Source organism: Mandrillus leucophaeus, unplaced genomic scaffold (genome assembly GCF_000951045.1).
Source record: "Mandrillus leucophaeus isolate KB7577 unplaced genomic scaffold, Mleu.le_1.0 Scaffold678, whole genome shotgun sequence".
NCBI classification, from domain to species: domain Eukaryota; kingdom Metazoa; phylum Chordata; class Mammalia; order Primates; family Cercopithecidae; genus Mandrillus; species Mandrillus leucophaeus.
The window spans coordinates 895,898-912,583 of NW_012107341.1; the positions used below are offsets into that span (position 1 = coordinate 895,898).

A 16,686-nucleotide genomic window follows, 5' to 3' on the forward strand; every position below is an offset into this window, starting at 1 on the left:
TTGGTCTATGCTGTGGGCCGGATCTGCCTTGACGCTGGTGCTACATCTACCATAGCCAGAGTGAATTCAGTTCCAGGTGCTAAACTGGGTAACTTGAGGTCTCTAAGAAACCATGCTGGACAAATATGCTTGAATGAAATAAGTGTGTTATTTCACAAATGTATTTTCTTACATAATATAAATATATCTTATGTTTGTATTATGTAAGACAAAGTATTTTGTATTTTCCATGCATATGTATATGTAATACAAAATATTTTGTATTTTCTATGTATATATATTTCTATTCTATGTATATGTATATTTATATGTATATGTATTTTCATATATTTCTATGTATATGTATATACATAGAAAATACAAAATACATTGTTCATAAACAGAGATTATGGAAAAGCTCTGCTTTCTTGCCAAAGAGCTTTAGGATGGTGTAGCTTCTAGATCAGCCTTGTCCAACAGAACTTACTATCATGATAGAAGTGCTCTCTATTGGTGCTGTCCTATATGGTAGCCACCAGCAACATGTAGCTGTTGGACATAAAAAGTGTGGCTAGTGCCACTGAGGACTGAAGTTTTAATTTTGTTTAGTTTTAACTTATTATAATTAAAAATACTGCATGTGGCTAGTGGCTACTGTATTGGGCAGTGCAGTTCTGTATAATGAGGTTTAGTCCTTTCTGGATTTTACTGAGTGATATTTTAGGAAAGAGAAAGACTAGTCAGGAATTCATATCATGCCTAAGTTTAAGGACTTCAGTAGATACCATTTTAAGAGACAAACTGAATAAAGTATCTTTAATCACTTATATAAGGAATATAAATTTCCAACCTAATAGCAGAATCTTCTACTTCTTTCTCATGTTGTTTTATTGAACATATTTCAAAGTATTGTATAAAAATTAAGAGCATGCAAATAGAATGTCTGGTACAATGGTTTAGTCAAAGATTATGTTGGTTGAATCTCTTTCCTAGGTGAACGGAAGCTACAGGAAGAAGACCAACATGAAAGCCAAAATTTGACTTCTGGACCATTTAATAGAGAATGAAAAGGATCTTTATTTATCTACATAAAGTGATGTACCCCTAATATCAGGAAATAATGTTGAAACACAGAATTTTGCCTAAAATTGCACATTTTATTGAGTATTGCTTTTAGAAATTAATAGGATATAGATAATCACTCGATGTCCTTTCCTGAAAAAGCTATAACTTCAGTAAATTCCATGATCAAATTGCTTCCTGTATATATGACGTGGTGTCTGAATACCCATTTTTCTGAAAATATGATTGATTTTAACTTTGGAACATAAGAACTATGTTCACTGTAAGCAACTGAACTCAAGTGTCTCTTGCAGCATAGCCCAATATTCTGTGGGAAGGAAATTCTAAGCTTGCAACTTCCAAAGGAAGCCATGAGGCAGGAAGGGAGATCACTTCTCCACTCCTCCAGCTCCCCCAGTCCCCTCTTGCTGTCAGCATGGGACAAATTCCCTAACTCTCTCCCTGCTAACATGCTAGTTCATAAGACCTCAGGCCACCACCAGTTGCTAGAGAAAGCTGTGATGTTGATCCTGGTTTTTAATGGGACAGGGGAGTCACCATTCCACAATGGAGTAGAGTGTGGCCACATTTGAATTTGCCAGACAAAGGCCAAAGTCCTTATTTCACTTCAGTGAAATCATGTTGAAGAAATCATCGCTGTTTTTTTCCCCAAGAGCAGTGTGTGTCTCTACAGCATTTTCGGACAGACAGATCCCTAGCAGCCCTGCATCCATGATGGGTTTTCTCCACTGGCTCATCCATGGATCCAGAATAGAAATACACGGTCCAAAGTCTACCACCATTCTGTAATTACTCAAGTGATCAGTGGTACTTAGAGTAGGATACCATCATGCCTCAAATGAAATACATAGGCCTGGAGCCAGAGTAACATAAAGTACTCTACTAGATGGTCCCAACTCCACAACAGGAGAGGAAAGAGAGCAGCTCTGCTCTTAAGGACTGATGTGCATGAGAGATTCCATTGCAATGAGAGTAATCTAGGAGTGATGATGACCTATGGTTGGTGTCAACCTAAGAATGAGTGCTTGTGTTTTCCACTGACATGGGAAGCGGTGCTTCCCACTAACCCAAGGCAATATTGCTGCCAACTGTGTCCGTGTCTACATGGCTCCTTAGAAACAACAGATGTGAAGCTTCTTCCTAGATCACTTGTTAGCATGGCACACAGACTGCACAGTCCTCTCAGCTGAGGCCTCCACAGGCCTTGCCTGTCAGGCCCAGGTACCACCTTTGTCTCCAGGTGGGACCACCATACATGCTCATCACCCATGTGAACATTTAAAGATGCTCACGTCATGCTACTGTCTTCCCATCTCAGGCGAACCACCTGTTCTCCCTGTCCCTCTGTAACAAGGCAAGTGTCCCACTCCATGGCCCGCCTGCTGACCTGCCCGCTCTCTGGGGCAAGCAACTCCTCGGCTTGGTATAGCTCCTTTCTTGGATGTTTTTAGGAAGTCAAATCACCCAAATCATGACAATTTTCTGATGGAGTGCATGTGGGGATCCTTCTCCACATGCACTGCCACGAAGGAGGTCAGGATGGAGAGGAGGTGATGCACTGGCCTCTGTGACTCCTCTCTTTTTTGTCTCCAGCCAACTAGGTGAGCTACTACAAGGATCACCTGCCAGGAGAGAGACTGAGTTCTTGGCAACATGGGTGCCACACCCCTTTCTGGGATTACTGCCGACTCACACACTCGTTTAGAACTTCTCTAAAGCAAACCTCAGACGCTCGCCTTCCAGCACGTACTTCAGAAGCCCCTCCCTTCTATGGGAAGTCTCTCCTGACTTTCCACCCCAGGACCCACTGTCCCCTTCCTTATGCTCCCACTGTCCCCTCAGACGCTCTGTCATGCCTCCTGTAACACACTGGTGCTTTCCTTGTGTGCACCTGAGGTCTTCTGTGCAGAATGGGCACCAGGGGCACTCAGTAAATGTGTGATAAAGAGATGGATGTAATGAGCGGCCTCTAAAACCCTCAACCATTGAATACATGCATCACATTTGGGAAGAGATGGCCTGGGCCGCTGCAGACCTTCCACAAACAACACACATCCGCCTCCCTGAGGGAGGCTCCTCCTTATCCTGCTACCCCAGGTAGGTGAGGAGCAGCTGGTCTGAGGCATTGCCATCCCCCAGTGCACCTGCTTAGAGAGCCTGCTGCTTGGAGAAGGGCCTTGGCTGGTGGCTGGCTGGGGCAAGAGGCCCCTTGAGGGAAAGGACAAAAGCCATCAACCTTTCACATCCAAAGCTTCATGCGGTATGCTACAGCAAATACCCCCAACTGGACGGTATGAAGGAGACCTGTGCCGTGTCATGTTGTACAGACCACACTGTAGGCAAACATGATCCATGACACGCCGGCCAAGAGCCCTCTCTTCCTCTGCCCTGCAGAACTATGGGACTGCTGGATAATGAAACACCCAGGACTGTTTCTCAGGAGGCAGAGGATCTAACCAAACTTTAGTGGATTTGGACTTTACAGGCTGGGAGTGTTTTGAGAATAATGGAGCATTTATGCCTATGATGATCTTGCCAAGACTCCGGACTATGTGGGTTGTACTTTATCTGTCTAATTGAAAGAGAAAGGCTGCTGTCTAAAATCTGGTAACAGCCCCAGACTGGCCTCTGCAACTGTGGTGTTGGCTGGTTTTTGGTGTGAGAGCCACACTGGGCTCAGTCTGGGTGGGTGTGCCCTAAATCACCCTTCTCTACCAGCTCTGCAAAAAAGCTATCCTGTTACACCTGTGTAAAACACTCCAAAGTGGGACTTAACAACATAAAGAATTGTACTTGAAAACGTTTTGGGTCTTAGCAGTACACTTGGTGAAAACACTTCCCGCAAAATCCTTTATGGAAACCACACCAGCCTGACAAACGGGATGAGGAGGCCTGTTCTGAAACATGCTACCTAAGGTGAGACTTCCGTGTGTGAGTGCGTGTGTGTGCATGGGGCTCCCTGTGCCCAATCTCCCTGGTGCAGTGGGAAAAGTAGAATATGGGGAGGGCGGATGGGGCAATGTCAAAGAAGCGACGGCCCACACCCAATGCAGGACTGCGAGCTGGGGGGGACTCAGGGTTAGCCAGCAAGGATACAATCCGGGATCCTTGCAGGCAGAGCGGAGGAGTCCCGGGACACCCGGACAGCCCCGGACTGCGCCCAGGGGACCTACCGGAGTGCGTCCTCAGGTGGCCAGTGAGGGCGTCCCTCCGGCGGCAGGCGTAGTTGCAGAGGTGGCATTTGAAAGGCTTCTCCCCGGAATGCAGCTTGATGTGCCGGAGCAGGTTGCCCTTCTGGGTGAAGGAGGCCCCGCACTGATTGCACTGGAAGGGCCGTTCTCCTGGGACCGAGAGAGGAGAGCTGGTGAGAACTAAACTCAACATGGGGACACGAGGACGATGCTACAAGAAAGTTGTTTCCCACGGGGGCTTGGTGACTTCCACCGGCTGCAGGTTTGATAGAACACGAGGCTTTCAGACTAAACCTGCCAGCTCCTTAACGCTTCACTGGCTGGGTCAATTTGATCTGAAAATCTAATTTTTTTCCCCTAAATCAGAATGGCACATCACAATGCAAATTCAAACTCATTTAAATAAAGTGACTGCAACATTTTGTGATGAAGAGCCACTCTTCCTGATCAGCAGTTTTGGAATAAACCAATATCCAATTTTGCGTGTTGTGGCATTTGGTGGGGTTTTTAATGTGGCTTTTTTCAAAGGGTCTTTAAAATATGCCACTGAAGCAGCAAAATAAAAAGGAAACTCATTAAAAATGCATTTCAGGATCACAAGTTCATTTCAGCGTTACATTCTTATATTTAAATGAAAGGCACTTCATTATAACAGTTATAATAACTTCTTTTCATTTACATTTTCCCTGTATTTTCCCTTTCAATTTCTTCTCCATTACCTGTCTGTCCCTAAGCAGGCAAATCAGGAGAGAGACAGACAGAGAGCGTGAGGATGAGAGAAAGAGAGAGAGAGATGGAGAAAGATTGAATAAAATGAGAAGTTAAGAAACTGTGAAGGAAGTCCCCCATCTTCCAAAGAAAAGTCCCAAACCTCCCTATGGCAGGGCATATAAGTCAGAGTTGCATTGAGATTTCTAGCTTTTTCTTTCTTTACAAATCCTAAAACATTTAAGCTATTATTTGTCTATATCCATAGAAGACAAATTATATTTTAAGTACAGGTATTCTAAGAGGTGCAATTTAGTTGTTATGAAGGAATTCTTTCCGGGGTGGGACTGTTGCAACTGTGACTAAGAAAACACCTGACCCTCTGCTCTGTGTGGCAGCACCTGTGTCTCCATTCCAGAGCTGACAAAGGGATAAACAGGTATCTGAGTAAAAGAAATACACTATTGTCCTACTGAGTAGTCACAGGTCTTGGAATCTAAATCAGGGAACGTTTCATTTAACTCTCACTTCAAAGAGTGATAATTTGTCATGTTTAAGTAGACATGAAACTCTTTTGTAAAACAAATGCTTTATTTAGAAGAAGAATCCTATGTGACCACAATTCCTGGTGTTGAGAGACCATAACAACATATTTCCTGGAGTCACTTTTTTCTCAGGAAAAAACAATGTATTAAAATGTCTATTTAACCATTTCCCGATTGATTAATATGATTATGGTAAAGAAGACAGCACTTCTCAAAAATGATTACACAGAAGCATATCTGGCACTATTAACATCCACACCAGATTAGATTTAAAAGTCTATATTGACACTTGAATTTCATGATTATCATCACTTTTTTTTTTTTTAAGCTGGCAGGTTAGGGGCACTACTATAAAAGCTGAAACTAATTTACAGTGATGTTCAATTATAGGCCAATGGAGAGGTCCTGATACTAACCAGGAGGTATCTGGTATTTCTCCAAACCCCTATAGAAATTTGTATTAGCTAAGCAGAGAGAAGGAGTTTAAATGTAAGCAGGTTGGAAGGTGATGGTGAAACAAGCTAACTGACTGACTAACTAACTATACTGTCTGAGTTACAAACCCATGCATGAAAATCAATACTAGATGAAGAGGCTAAAACAGCTAGCAGCCAGATAGCCCAGGAGAGTTTCCACTGGAGAGAGATCATTTAATTATCTGTTAGGAACACTTCCGAGCCTTCTGTGCACTTGTGCATAACTGTGTGTATTTAACTCCAAAAGGATAAAAAGGAAAAGTAGAGTGAGCTGGTGCAGGGAGACCCAGACAGCGTGAGATGGACATGCCTCCAACCACAGCTCTCATTTGGACAGGGTGGCCACTCAGGAGAAAGCTCATGCCACAAAAATGCTCACAGTAAGGATGTGAGGACATCCTGGTAACACAACAGTGTTTGTGGTATGACCCTAAGTTCGTGAATCCAGCCCTACACTTACACCTGGGAAAGACCCCCTTCTATGCTGGGCAGGTGCTGGAGTCCCATGTCTCTCCCCAGGTCTGGAGGGCTACAGGGAAAACAGGAGGCAGAGCCAGGGTCTCTGTCCATCACAGACAGAAAGGGCAGACTGCTGCAGACACATTGCCCTTCTGCAGAGCAGGGCAGGCAGGCAGGCAGGCAGGGGTTCGCTTGGATCCTGTCGTGCTTGGGGTCCTAATACCTGCCTACAAACAAATTTCATTGGAAACCTTTTTTGCTTCTGAGTGCCTTCGCTGGGATGAACATGTAGCACAAGGCATGGGGGTCTTAAGAGAGCATTCCCAGGAGTGACAATACAGAGCACTCCACTCAAGCAGTTTCCTTTGGAGGGGTCCGCAGCTAAGAAGACACGTTCATGGAGCTGGGGCACAAGAGCCCAGCCCACGCCATGTGTGTTCTTGCGTGGCCGGGGTCCATCATTTGCTTTGTGCAGGTCAACAGCTATTGCAGCTGAGTAGGTCAAGTTTCTCCAAGGTTGTATTTATTTTTATTTAACTGGGATGAGGACGTTGACGTCGTGAATTGGAAATTTAATTTTTAATCCCAATGACTCCACAGATCTCCCAGTTTAGGAACCCTCTGTAAGAAGGTTTGAGCCCTCTCCAGTAACTTCACTGGGTAAAAACGGAAGTCTTCATGGATGCCTACGTCCTAGAATTTGAGGGCGTATCAGAAGAAAGTGAAAAAAATATGTTTGAACTTCAAGAACTGTAGGTCTACTGCAACCATACCTGGGAGGAGCAGTGCCATTAGGGTGCTGTGCTTAGGAAGCTCGGGGACTGAACGTTTTTATCTTACAGACGGGAACTAGGTAGGCACAGACAATCTTCTTGGTCTTTGTTATTAAAAATCCCATCATTTAGAATAATAATGCGGTGTATTTGCACCCTGCATTTCCTGCTTCCTTACTACCTCTCTCCCCTCTGGTTCTCACACTAACCCTGAGACACTGGTGGGGAAGATGTTACTATTACACCCGAGTCAAAAATATAAAACTGAGCTGCGCAACAGGGGAAGTGACGTGCTGGTGCCCATGAGCTGATTAGAAAATGGCACCAGTGGTACTTAACCAACATGGGGATATGGGTGGAGGTGAGACCGCCCCGGAATTCCCTCAGTGTATCCCGGAAGGGACTGGGAAGCTGACTCAGCCACGGGCAGGAGGAGGAACAATGGCCACAGTGCAAGTACCAGCCTGCCCCAGATGGAGAGCCCTCCGAACGGCCCTGTTCTGTCACTGCTCAGCTGCGCTGCCCTGCCGCCTGAGGCGGCTCTGTGCTCCACGTGCTGGGAGCTTGTTAGGAATGCCTGCTCTCTGGCCTCCCCCCAGGTCTGAAGCAGAGTTGCATGTTCACAAGATCTCAGGTGATTTACATGCTCTTTCAAGTTTGAGAAGCACTGCTCTAGAAATGTTTTAAGCATAGAGAATTCAGAAAGCATGGCTTTTGTAACATATTCCACTCAGATCCCAGGAAAATGAAAACCTTTTCTAGCATATCTAGTTATTCAAACCAAGTCTGGCCAAACCAGGTATTTTGTATCTATCTGGGACTGTCTATATTTAGGCAGTGGAAATGCATGATGAAGACAATTCACAAGTTCATTGCTTCAAGTGTGGGTATTTTTTTGTTTTTAACAAAGGGCAAGACAGAAAGTATAAAATTGACTTCTGAAAGTTATTTGTTCCGTAAGTGAAAAACTCAGCTTATTGGTGTGCAGGTGGCACCTAGCTGCTATTTGTTGGGAGAAGTGAACAACAAACAGCAGATGCCACCTGGCATATCTGTACTTGGCAGGTTTATTCATTAAATGCAATTATTCTTTTTATCAAGGCAGGCAGTCATTATATTTTGGCAATTTAGTATGCCAGAATTTGACTCACTTATCAAATATTTATTTAAGAGAATTTTCACTGTACAGTCAGGCTTTACATGAACTAACAGGCAAGTAATTCATTAGTGAGGTCTATTCCTCATCGGGGATGTATTACTACGGGTCTCGGAGTATCCTGTTAAGTGTCTATCACAGGGTAGCCTACCTTCATGTTAACTTCCACCTCATCACAAAGGCGAGGCTGGGACTACTCTCGTGGACGCTTGCTTCACTTAGGGCTGAGTGTGATCGGTCTATTTCACTGGGTAATTTGAGGATAAAGGGGCCATTAGAAAAAGCGAAGTTTGCTTAATTTTAGAATTTGAATTTTTATTGAAGATGGGTATCTATTGACATCAACTTATTTTTACAGTTTTTCAGATACACTACAAATGGAACGGATCAGTTTGGAAACTGCCCTGATTCATATATAAAAATTACAACCCCACAAATATCTGCATTTCCTGATAATATAGCTTTTTTGGCTCACGAAATTTTCTTAATTTCTGCTTAATTTCTGATAAACATATTTTTGTTTGCCCGCACGGAAGCAGCACACGAGGGTCTGATGTCAAGTCATCGTCATCACTTTCCTGAGGTATCTTATAGAATCTGCTAGGCCTTTAAAATAGGATTTTCAACTAATTCTTCCCCTTGGGTTTTGCAGTGGGAGACGCTAGCTTTATGCTGACCTAACGATGCCAGCTCAGAGGCAGTGATGGCTTAGGGTCTCTATGTTTCACGTTCCAGCTTTCAGTGGCTGCTAGAGGTGGTGGATCTATTGTGTTTTACCCAACTTTAGAACAGCTTCCCATGCAAAGAAAAGTTTCTCTTCAATTCATAAGAAACCTCCTGCCGACAGTTAAATAAGTGTGTGCCATTCATATTTTACTTCTAAGACCCTTCAGCACCATGAGTGGTGGTGACTGGACAGTTCTGTTGGACAACTCTGTGACACTTCCATCAACGTGACCGACTATTAGAAACACTGGCAGAGCGAGGCCAGCTGGGGCTCGCCGTGTTCCCACGTCCCTGGTGAGGGGGCATCCTGTGAGCCTGAGCACAACTCGCTGACACTAGGGTGCCCGTGTTCTTTCCTTTCTGGACACAGAACATGACATTCTCTGATACTTCCAGTAAACCTTTCAGTAAGACAGAGGATTTGGGATGAAGTTATTTAGGAATTTGAGCTGATAACCAGTGGTAACAGAAGCATCTGATTCAGTCTCCCCTGGTAGAGGGCAAATCATTTGAAAGCTCATCTGAGGTCTTTCTGAAAACTCAGTTTTGCTGCTATTCCATCATTCACTATTGTTTCTACACATCAAACCCTGTTAGTTTGAATACCATTAAAACACACATTTTACTCATGGTTTCTCAGTGGAAAATTTGAGTAGTAAATTTTGGTGTATCAGGATTTTCTGTTTTGTGGAGGGTGATGACTAGCACACGTACCCTAAGGGCTCAGCTGAGACTAGTTAGTATGTGTTACTATAATAGCAGGCCCTCGCCAGGCCTCTCATGTGATGCTGTTCACTTTCCCCTTGTTTTATGTATAGGGTGGAATTGGTACATGTTGATAAGTCCTTTTCAAGGCCGTACCAGAATAAGGACTCCATGACTCGGTACCACTTGGAACCAATCGCTTGCAACAACTGAGCTACCAGTCAATTTGAAACATGCTCAGAACACTCAAGGAAGACAGGATGCTTTCCTCCTTCAAACCCCATGCACCTTCTCCAGGCCACTAAAGGAAAAACTGAGCCAGGCCTTACCAGTGTGGCTTCTTTTGTGAACCATGAGCACATTGGGCCCGATGCAAATGATCCCACAGATATCACACTTTAGTTTTCCGTTAGGAAGTCGAATGCCTCCAACTCCTGACAAAGCCGAGCTGCCTTGGTCCCTGTGGGAGCCATTCATTTTCTCTCCTGAGGCATCAAGCATTCGTAAATCCTCCGCACATTCTTCCCCATTCATTTCACAGGCACGCCCATTCTCTTCATCACTCTGAGTCTCTACTTTAACATTACTGGCTGAAAGAAACAATACAGGAGGCCACTCAGTGTCATTGCAAAAAAAAAAAATGCAACAAAACAACACAGCAGCAAAAAGACAATCAAATAGGCGTGGAGAGCTACTAAACAGAAGTTCTTAGCAAATACCAAGGGGAGAGCAGCCTGAACTCGCCATGCATTCAGACTTGAGAGGGCTTTGGTGGCAGGCCTTGGGATGCACCTGGGGTCACAGGGAGATCTGCCAGCCCTCTCCATAGGCCCCATTGGCGAGGGTCTGAAAATGCACTAGAGGGGTATTTACATAGTTCCCACTTTAGAGTTGGGCCCCCATTTTAAGCAGGTTCATGTCAGGAGTGGTCTGAAGCCGACTCCTACACCCTACCCATCAGATGGGCACCTTGACTTTCCTGAAGAAAGTAGGAAACATTTCGTTTACATACATCAGAAACACTGACTGATGATACACTGGTGAATCCAACACTACAATGACTAAGATAATTTGTAGTTACACTGAAAGCCATCATTTTAACAACCATTTTTACAGACTAATTAAGAGTAGGTAGGTAAATTTTGCCAAGTAAAATGATCGATGAGATAGATGACAATCAAGACTAAATATTTCTTTTTTGAGACAGGGTCTTGCTCTGTCACCCAGGCTGAAGTGCAGTGGGATGGCTCACTGTAGCCTCTGTCTCCCGGGCTCAAGTGATCCTCCCACCTCAGCCTCCCTAGTAGTTGTGACTAAAGGTTTGCACCACCACATCCGGCCATTTTTGTTTTTGGTATTTTTTGTAGAGATGGGTCTTCCCACGATGACCAGGCTGGTCTCGAACTCCTGAGCTCAGTGATCCACCTGCCTTGGCCTCCCGAAGTGTTGAGATTACAGGTGTGGCCACTGTGCTCAGCGTAGACTACATAATTTTTGATCAACATTTTCAATCAATGGTTCTCAAAGTTTGGTCCCTGGAGAAGCAGCATCAGCATCACCTGAGAACTTACTAGAAGCACAGACTCTCGGGCTCACCCCAGAACTGCTGGCCCAGGAACTCTGGGGCAGGCCCGCAGTCTGTTTTAATGAACCCTCCAAAAGATTCTAACGTATCCTGAGGACTGAGAACAACTGTTTTGAATAACCAACTTAGTTAATAACCTTCCAAGTTTATTTTATTTCAGCGAGTTCCTCTCGATTTAGAGAACTACAATTCAGACACTGAAATAAAAATACCTGGTCGGGAATCTTAGCTGCACTATTTAAAAGCTCTGAGATCTTAGGCAAGTCATGTAACTTCTCTGTGCCTTGATTTCCTCATCCATGAAAATGGAATTTATTATAGCACCAGCCTAACAGGGCTGACCGATGAGAAGTTAGCTGAGGACAGTGGCTGGGGCATGGCACATGGAGGCTCACCCCCAGTGATCCCAGTATAGTCTTCCACCTAACCCCAATACCACATGCTGGGCAGACAGCACATTAATTGCTCTCTGCTATTTAACCTTCACAACAACTCCATAAGGGAAGTGCTATCATTATCCTATTTTACCGTTGAAGAAGCCGAGGCACAGAGAGGTTGAACAATTTGCTAAGGTCACATAGCTGGCAAGTGGCAGAGCTGGAAGGTAACTGCAGGCAGCCTGGCCCCAGCATCCACTTACACAGTCATCTCTTAGTAACTGCAGTGCATCAGTTCTGGGACTCCTGAAGGTCTGTGGATGTGCAAGTCCCTAAATTGGCCCTATAGAACCTGTGGATACGAAAAATCTGCCTTCCATATCCACAGGTTCCGTGTCTCTTGAATACTGCGTTTTCAAGCCACAGTGGGTTGAATTTCCAGAAGCTGAACCCATGGAAATGGAGGGCTAACTGTACTGCCAGTATTTTCCCTTTAGTTCTTTAGCGAAATGACTTACAGATGAATAATGAAATGAATTAACTGAGGCATGCTGGACTTGGAGACCACAAAAGTGAGGATGCACCAGAGGATGAACAGAGCTGCCTGTCTCCTCCATCAGATCCTGGCATTATGCAGAATTGTCCTGAGAAATCCAGCAGTGGGGATTCTCCAAATGCTCTTCCCTTCAGATCCTGAAGATCAGAGATTCAGAGCATCTGAGCAGCCTCCTACTAACCTCTCCCCACTGCCAGGGATAAGATACTTGGAAAATAAAGAGATAGGCAGGAAAGTGAGTCTGGTTGGCTGTTGAGGCAATGGTGCTCAACGACCACTGAGTTCTCTGTCGGTACTCTCAGGTAGAGGATGTGCATCTTTTTGGGAGGAAGCTAATTCTCTAGGCCCTCCTTGCTCACCAGTGTCTACACCAGCCTGCTCTGGAAACACAATGAGGTTGCAAAGATCTGTGTACTCCTTAATCTAATATTATTTTTAATCATTTATCTTGTGGCTTTTAATATAAGATTAGAACACAATGGACCAAATTAAGATTGGTGTAGCAAGTTTTTCAAAAACAGGCGCTAAGACGAGGGCTGTAGAGAAGGTGTAGGCGGAGTGCTTCTGAGGCTAGAAAAAGGACGCCACGCAGAAGAACAGGCATGGGGATAATCCCCTTGGCATATTCCCCTACTTGGCTTGACTTCATAAATTCAGAGGCAACCAGCTACAGAGAATTGACTCTTGCTTTCCCACGGGTATATATGGCCTATTAGAACTTGCCAGAAGTTATCACTTGTTTTTCTGGATCATTAAGAATGAGTATTTCTGGGATTCTTCGGTGTGCTCTATGGTGTGTGCTGTTGCTAAGTGTGTGGGCGCTTGCAGGCGGGGAACAGAACAGCAGGGAAGCACTGGACATGACCTTCAGGTTTCTGGCTTCAGGATCACCAGTTCTGCTACAGCAGGCTGCTTGCAGGAGGCGGCAAAGCTATGTGACAGGAAGGAAGCAGAAGCATAGGGGAAAGCCCACAATGGATGCTGCCATAGATATCACAGATGTCCTCAAAGCCAGAGGCCTGGAGATCAGTCACTCATTGGACAAATGGTGGCTGAAAGCAGTACTCTGTCCTTGTTAGCCTTCATGACACTGTCACTGAGAGCTGTAACAGAACCAAAAGAGAACCAGGGACACAAACACTCTGGCTCAGGCCCACCCTGGGCTCTTTCATTGACTGAGAGATAATGGATGAGAGTTCAATTTTATTATTCAACAAATGTGACAATAAATACGATGAAGAGTGGATGTGTTCAAACTCCTAGTCAAAAAGGCACAAGAGCCTATCACATACTGTTCTGAGATCAATGTGGACACCAAGGTACGATTTTAGGGAGATAGGTACCTAGATCTCCACCTAGATGGCCAGATGTAGGGACATATACAGAAGATTGGTCACATAAGTCTGTAGGAACAGCAGTAGGGAGGATCAGCTCAGGAAGAGAGAGAGTTCCAAGAGGAAAACTAAGGACACTGCGATGCTCTAGGTTTCTAAAAAAGAGTATGCAGACAATATCCACGGATCACTGTGGGCAAGGCCAAAGAACTGAAAATAACGGAAAATGAACAGAGGAACCTGTATCAGCAAATGCTCAAAACATTTTAAATGGAATTAGATGGCAGATGTGGAGCATTCCAGGGCTGGAAGCTTCTAGCACTATTCGGACAGCTTCTAAGCCAAGTTATGACAGGAAAGGTTGGTGAAGTCTAAGACAGGGACTGGATGACTGCCAGGCGCTGGCAGGATTTGGTGGGAACAGAGTCGTCACCATGGGGCGCGTTAGATTCAAGCAGTGTGTGGATTTCCCATAAATGGGGTTAAGCTCCTCGTTTCTTTGTGGAAAAATGCAAAGTGGATGCTGGTTACATAGATGAGATCAGGAGAGTTCTGTCCACCCAAAGAGGCTGTCCATGAAAATGGGGGTCTCTTATCCAGCTAGGAGGAGAATATAAGCAACTTGCTTACTGTTTTCATAGATGACAGAAATCAGGGCTTGAAACTATCTTCGTAAGTTGCAGCTACAGACTGTATCTCAAAATCTGAAACCTATTAGTCATAAATGTAAGGACCTGTGAAATTAAAATACACATTTTAAAAACACAAGCCCGGGATGAGAGCGTCTTGGCTTCCCATGTAAGTGTGAAAAAGGTTTCTGGGGTTTTCCCTGAAGGTGAGCTCAATCACAGATGTGGACAGAAGAAAGAAAAACAGAAGAAGGGGTGACAGAGTCCTGTAGTCACTGAAATCTGGAATCTTCTGTACCAGCCAGGCCGTGCGCATGCCTCCTTTAAAAAGAGCAGCACAGGCTGGTGCAGGTTTGGAAGGAAGTTGGTCAGTGGGGACTGAAACTAATTCCTGTGAGCAAGGTTGATGGCACAGGATTCACACTTCCTCAGTTTGGCCCCTGAGGGTGGAGAAGGTGCTGAGGAGAGGCAAGTGGGAGGTGAGTGCAAGAAGAGCTTCTTCTGAGAGAGGGATTTGCAGGGGCGGAGGGTGTCCACACAGAGAGCAGAGAAGCAAGCCCTGGAGGCTGGTGGGAACCCTGATGGCAGGTTCCTGCCACCTGTAGTTGTGTGACAGCTTCCACCAATATGCCTCCCATTCAAGGAGTGAGGCGTTCAGGGCCTTTGACCCGCAGACCTTTTCCTTTACCTAGAAGAAAAGAACAAGTGGGGGTTGGCCTGTCGATGGTAGTGAACACATGCAGTTGTGAGGGAGGCTCTGCGAGAGTGTGAGTTTTGGCAGCCCTTCGTTTTGAAATCCATCCTCCTGCAGAAGGCAATGACACCAGCTGATGCCTCCATGAATGAAGGAGGAGGTTGGGAAGGAATGACTGGCAGTTACTGAAGCTGTGTACCTCCTGGCAGCTTCATAATACCCCGGAGCCCACCCAAAGGGATATGCAAGGCTCCCGCTGAATTCTGTTGAAAATGCCCTATGAGAAGTCCCTTCAGTTTCTTAACAACTGCCACTCCTTAAACGGTGCTGCTCATACCTGCCCCAGAATCAATTCCATGAACCCGCCTGCCCCTATGATGCAGGCATTGTGCTTGGTTCAACCCCATGGATGCTGTCTCTATGGAACATTTGCCAGGGCGTGAGTTTCCTGGCCATGCCCTTCTGTGAGTTCCTAAATCGCTCACTCCCTCCTCTGTTACTCTTAGCTGGAACTGCTTAGCTATGGTATTGCTTCAGTGAAATGGTACATCTCCCAGAAGATAGGAAAGATACTTATGAATATTTTGTAACCCCCCCCACCCCATTACTTAGAAAAATGTCAAACTCAGTAAGGTGCTGAATTGAACTGATTAAATATAGAACATGAAATGGAGACTGGTCTTCTCTTTCCCCGGAACACTCTGGCTCAGGACCACCCTGGGCTCTTTCGTTGACTGAGAGACAATGGACAAGAGCCCAATTTTATTATTCAATAAATGCAACAATAAATATGAAGAGTGGATGTTTTCAAACTCCTAGTCAAAAGCTGCTTTCCTTCCCAGACGCTATTTAAGGTTGGGAAAAATTAAAATCTCATTGACCTATCTTGGAGGACTTCTATGTTATTGGCACCCAACAGTACTAAGAGAGACCCCACACCCCTGTATGGAAGGTGGACTTTGGTAGATAGACAAGTTTGGATTGAAGAATCTGGAGAATACAAGGAACTCAGATGCCAAGAGGAGCCAAGAGGCCTGAATCTGTGCCAGACACTGTATGTGCTCATGGATAATTAAACATTTTTTAATGCATAGGTATAATGTACACTGTCAGTCCCCACCTGACCAATGAGTTATGCTTCCTCTTCATTTTCCTTTCCTTTTTAGAATGTGTATTCATATTTACCGAAAAAGTAAATGTTTGGTACTCAGAATGCATTTTTCCATTGAAAAGATAGTCCGAAGCAATCACTCCAGCGTGAGTTTAGGCCACGTAAGCTTGAAATGCTCAATATTTTACTTGAAAAATGGTAGACAGAAATATTCTTGCAACATTGGTGACTAGCAAGTAAAAATAAAATGAAATGAAAATATTTAAAATATATCTTGAATCACAGTAATTAAGTGAAAATTTGAGATGAAGAGGATATGTGTGTGTGTGTGTGTATATATATTTTGTGTGTGTGTGTTGCCTCTAAAATAGATCTATAAAACTTTTAAGCATTTTAAGGTTCATGGCACCATTTATTATAACTTAATATCATCTAAAATGTAGAAAGTTGTTTTCGTCTCAGCAGGGTACCTTATTAGAAAATACTTTTCTCCTTATTAGCAATTTAAGGCCTTTAAATGGAATGAAGTCAGGGAGAGAAAAGAAAGGCAGAAGAGTAAAAAGAGAGAATAAAAAAGAGCAACAGACATTTTCTTTCCT

At 44.4% G+C, this 16,686-nt stretch overlaps 1 protein-coding gene across 1 annotated transcript in view; it reads right to left on the bottom strand.

The window, feature by feature from the left end:
- Positions 1 to 16,686, bottom strand: part of IKZF1 (IKAROS family zinc finger 1 (Ikaros)) — a 107,771-nt gene that overhangs the window by 19,028 nt on the left and 72,057 nt on the right. The window contains exons 5-6 of the mRNA XM_012002117.1: positions 10,131 to 10,391; positions 4,236 to 4,403 (exon numbers count right to left, since the gene is read on the bottom strand). Of these exons, the coding sequence (XP_011857507.1) occupies positions 4,236 to 4,403; positions 10,131 to 10,391 (429 nt within the window). The remainder of the gene's footprint in view (positions 1 to 4,235; positions 4,404 to 10,130; positions 10,392 to 16,686) is intronic.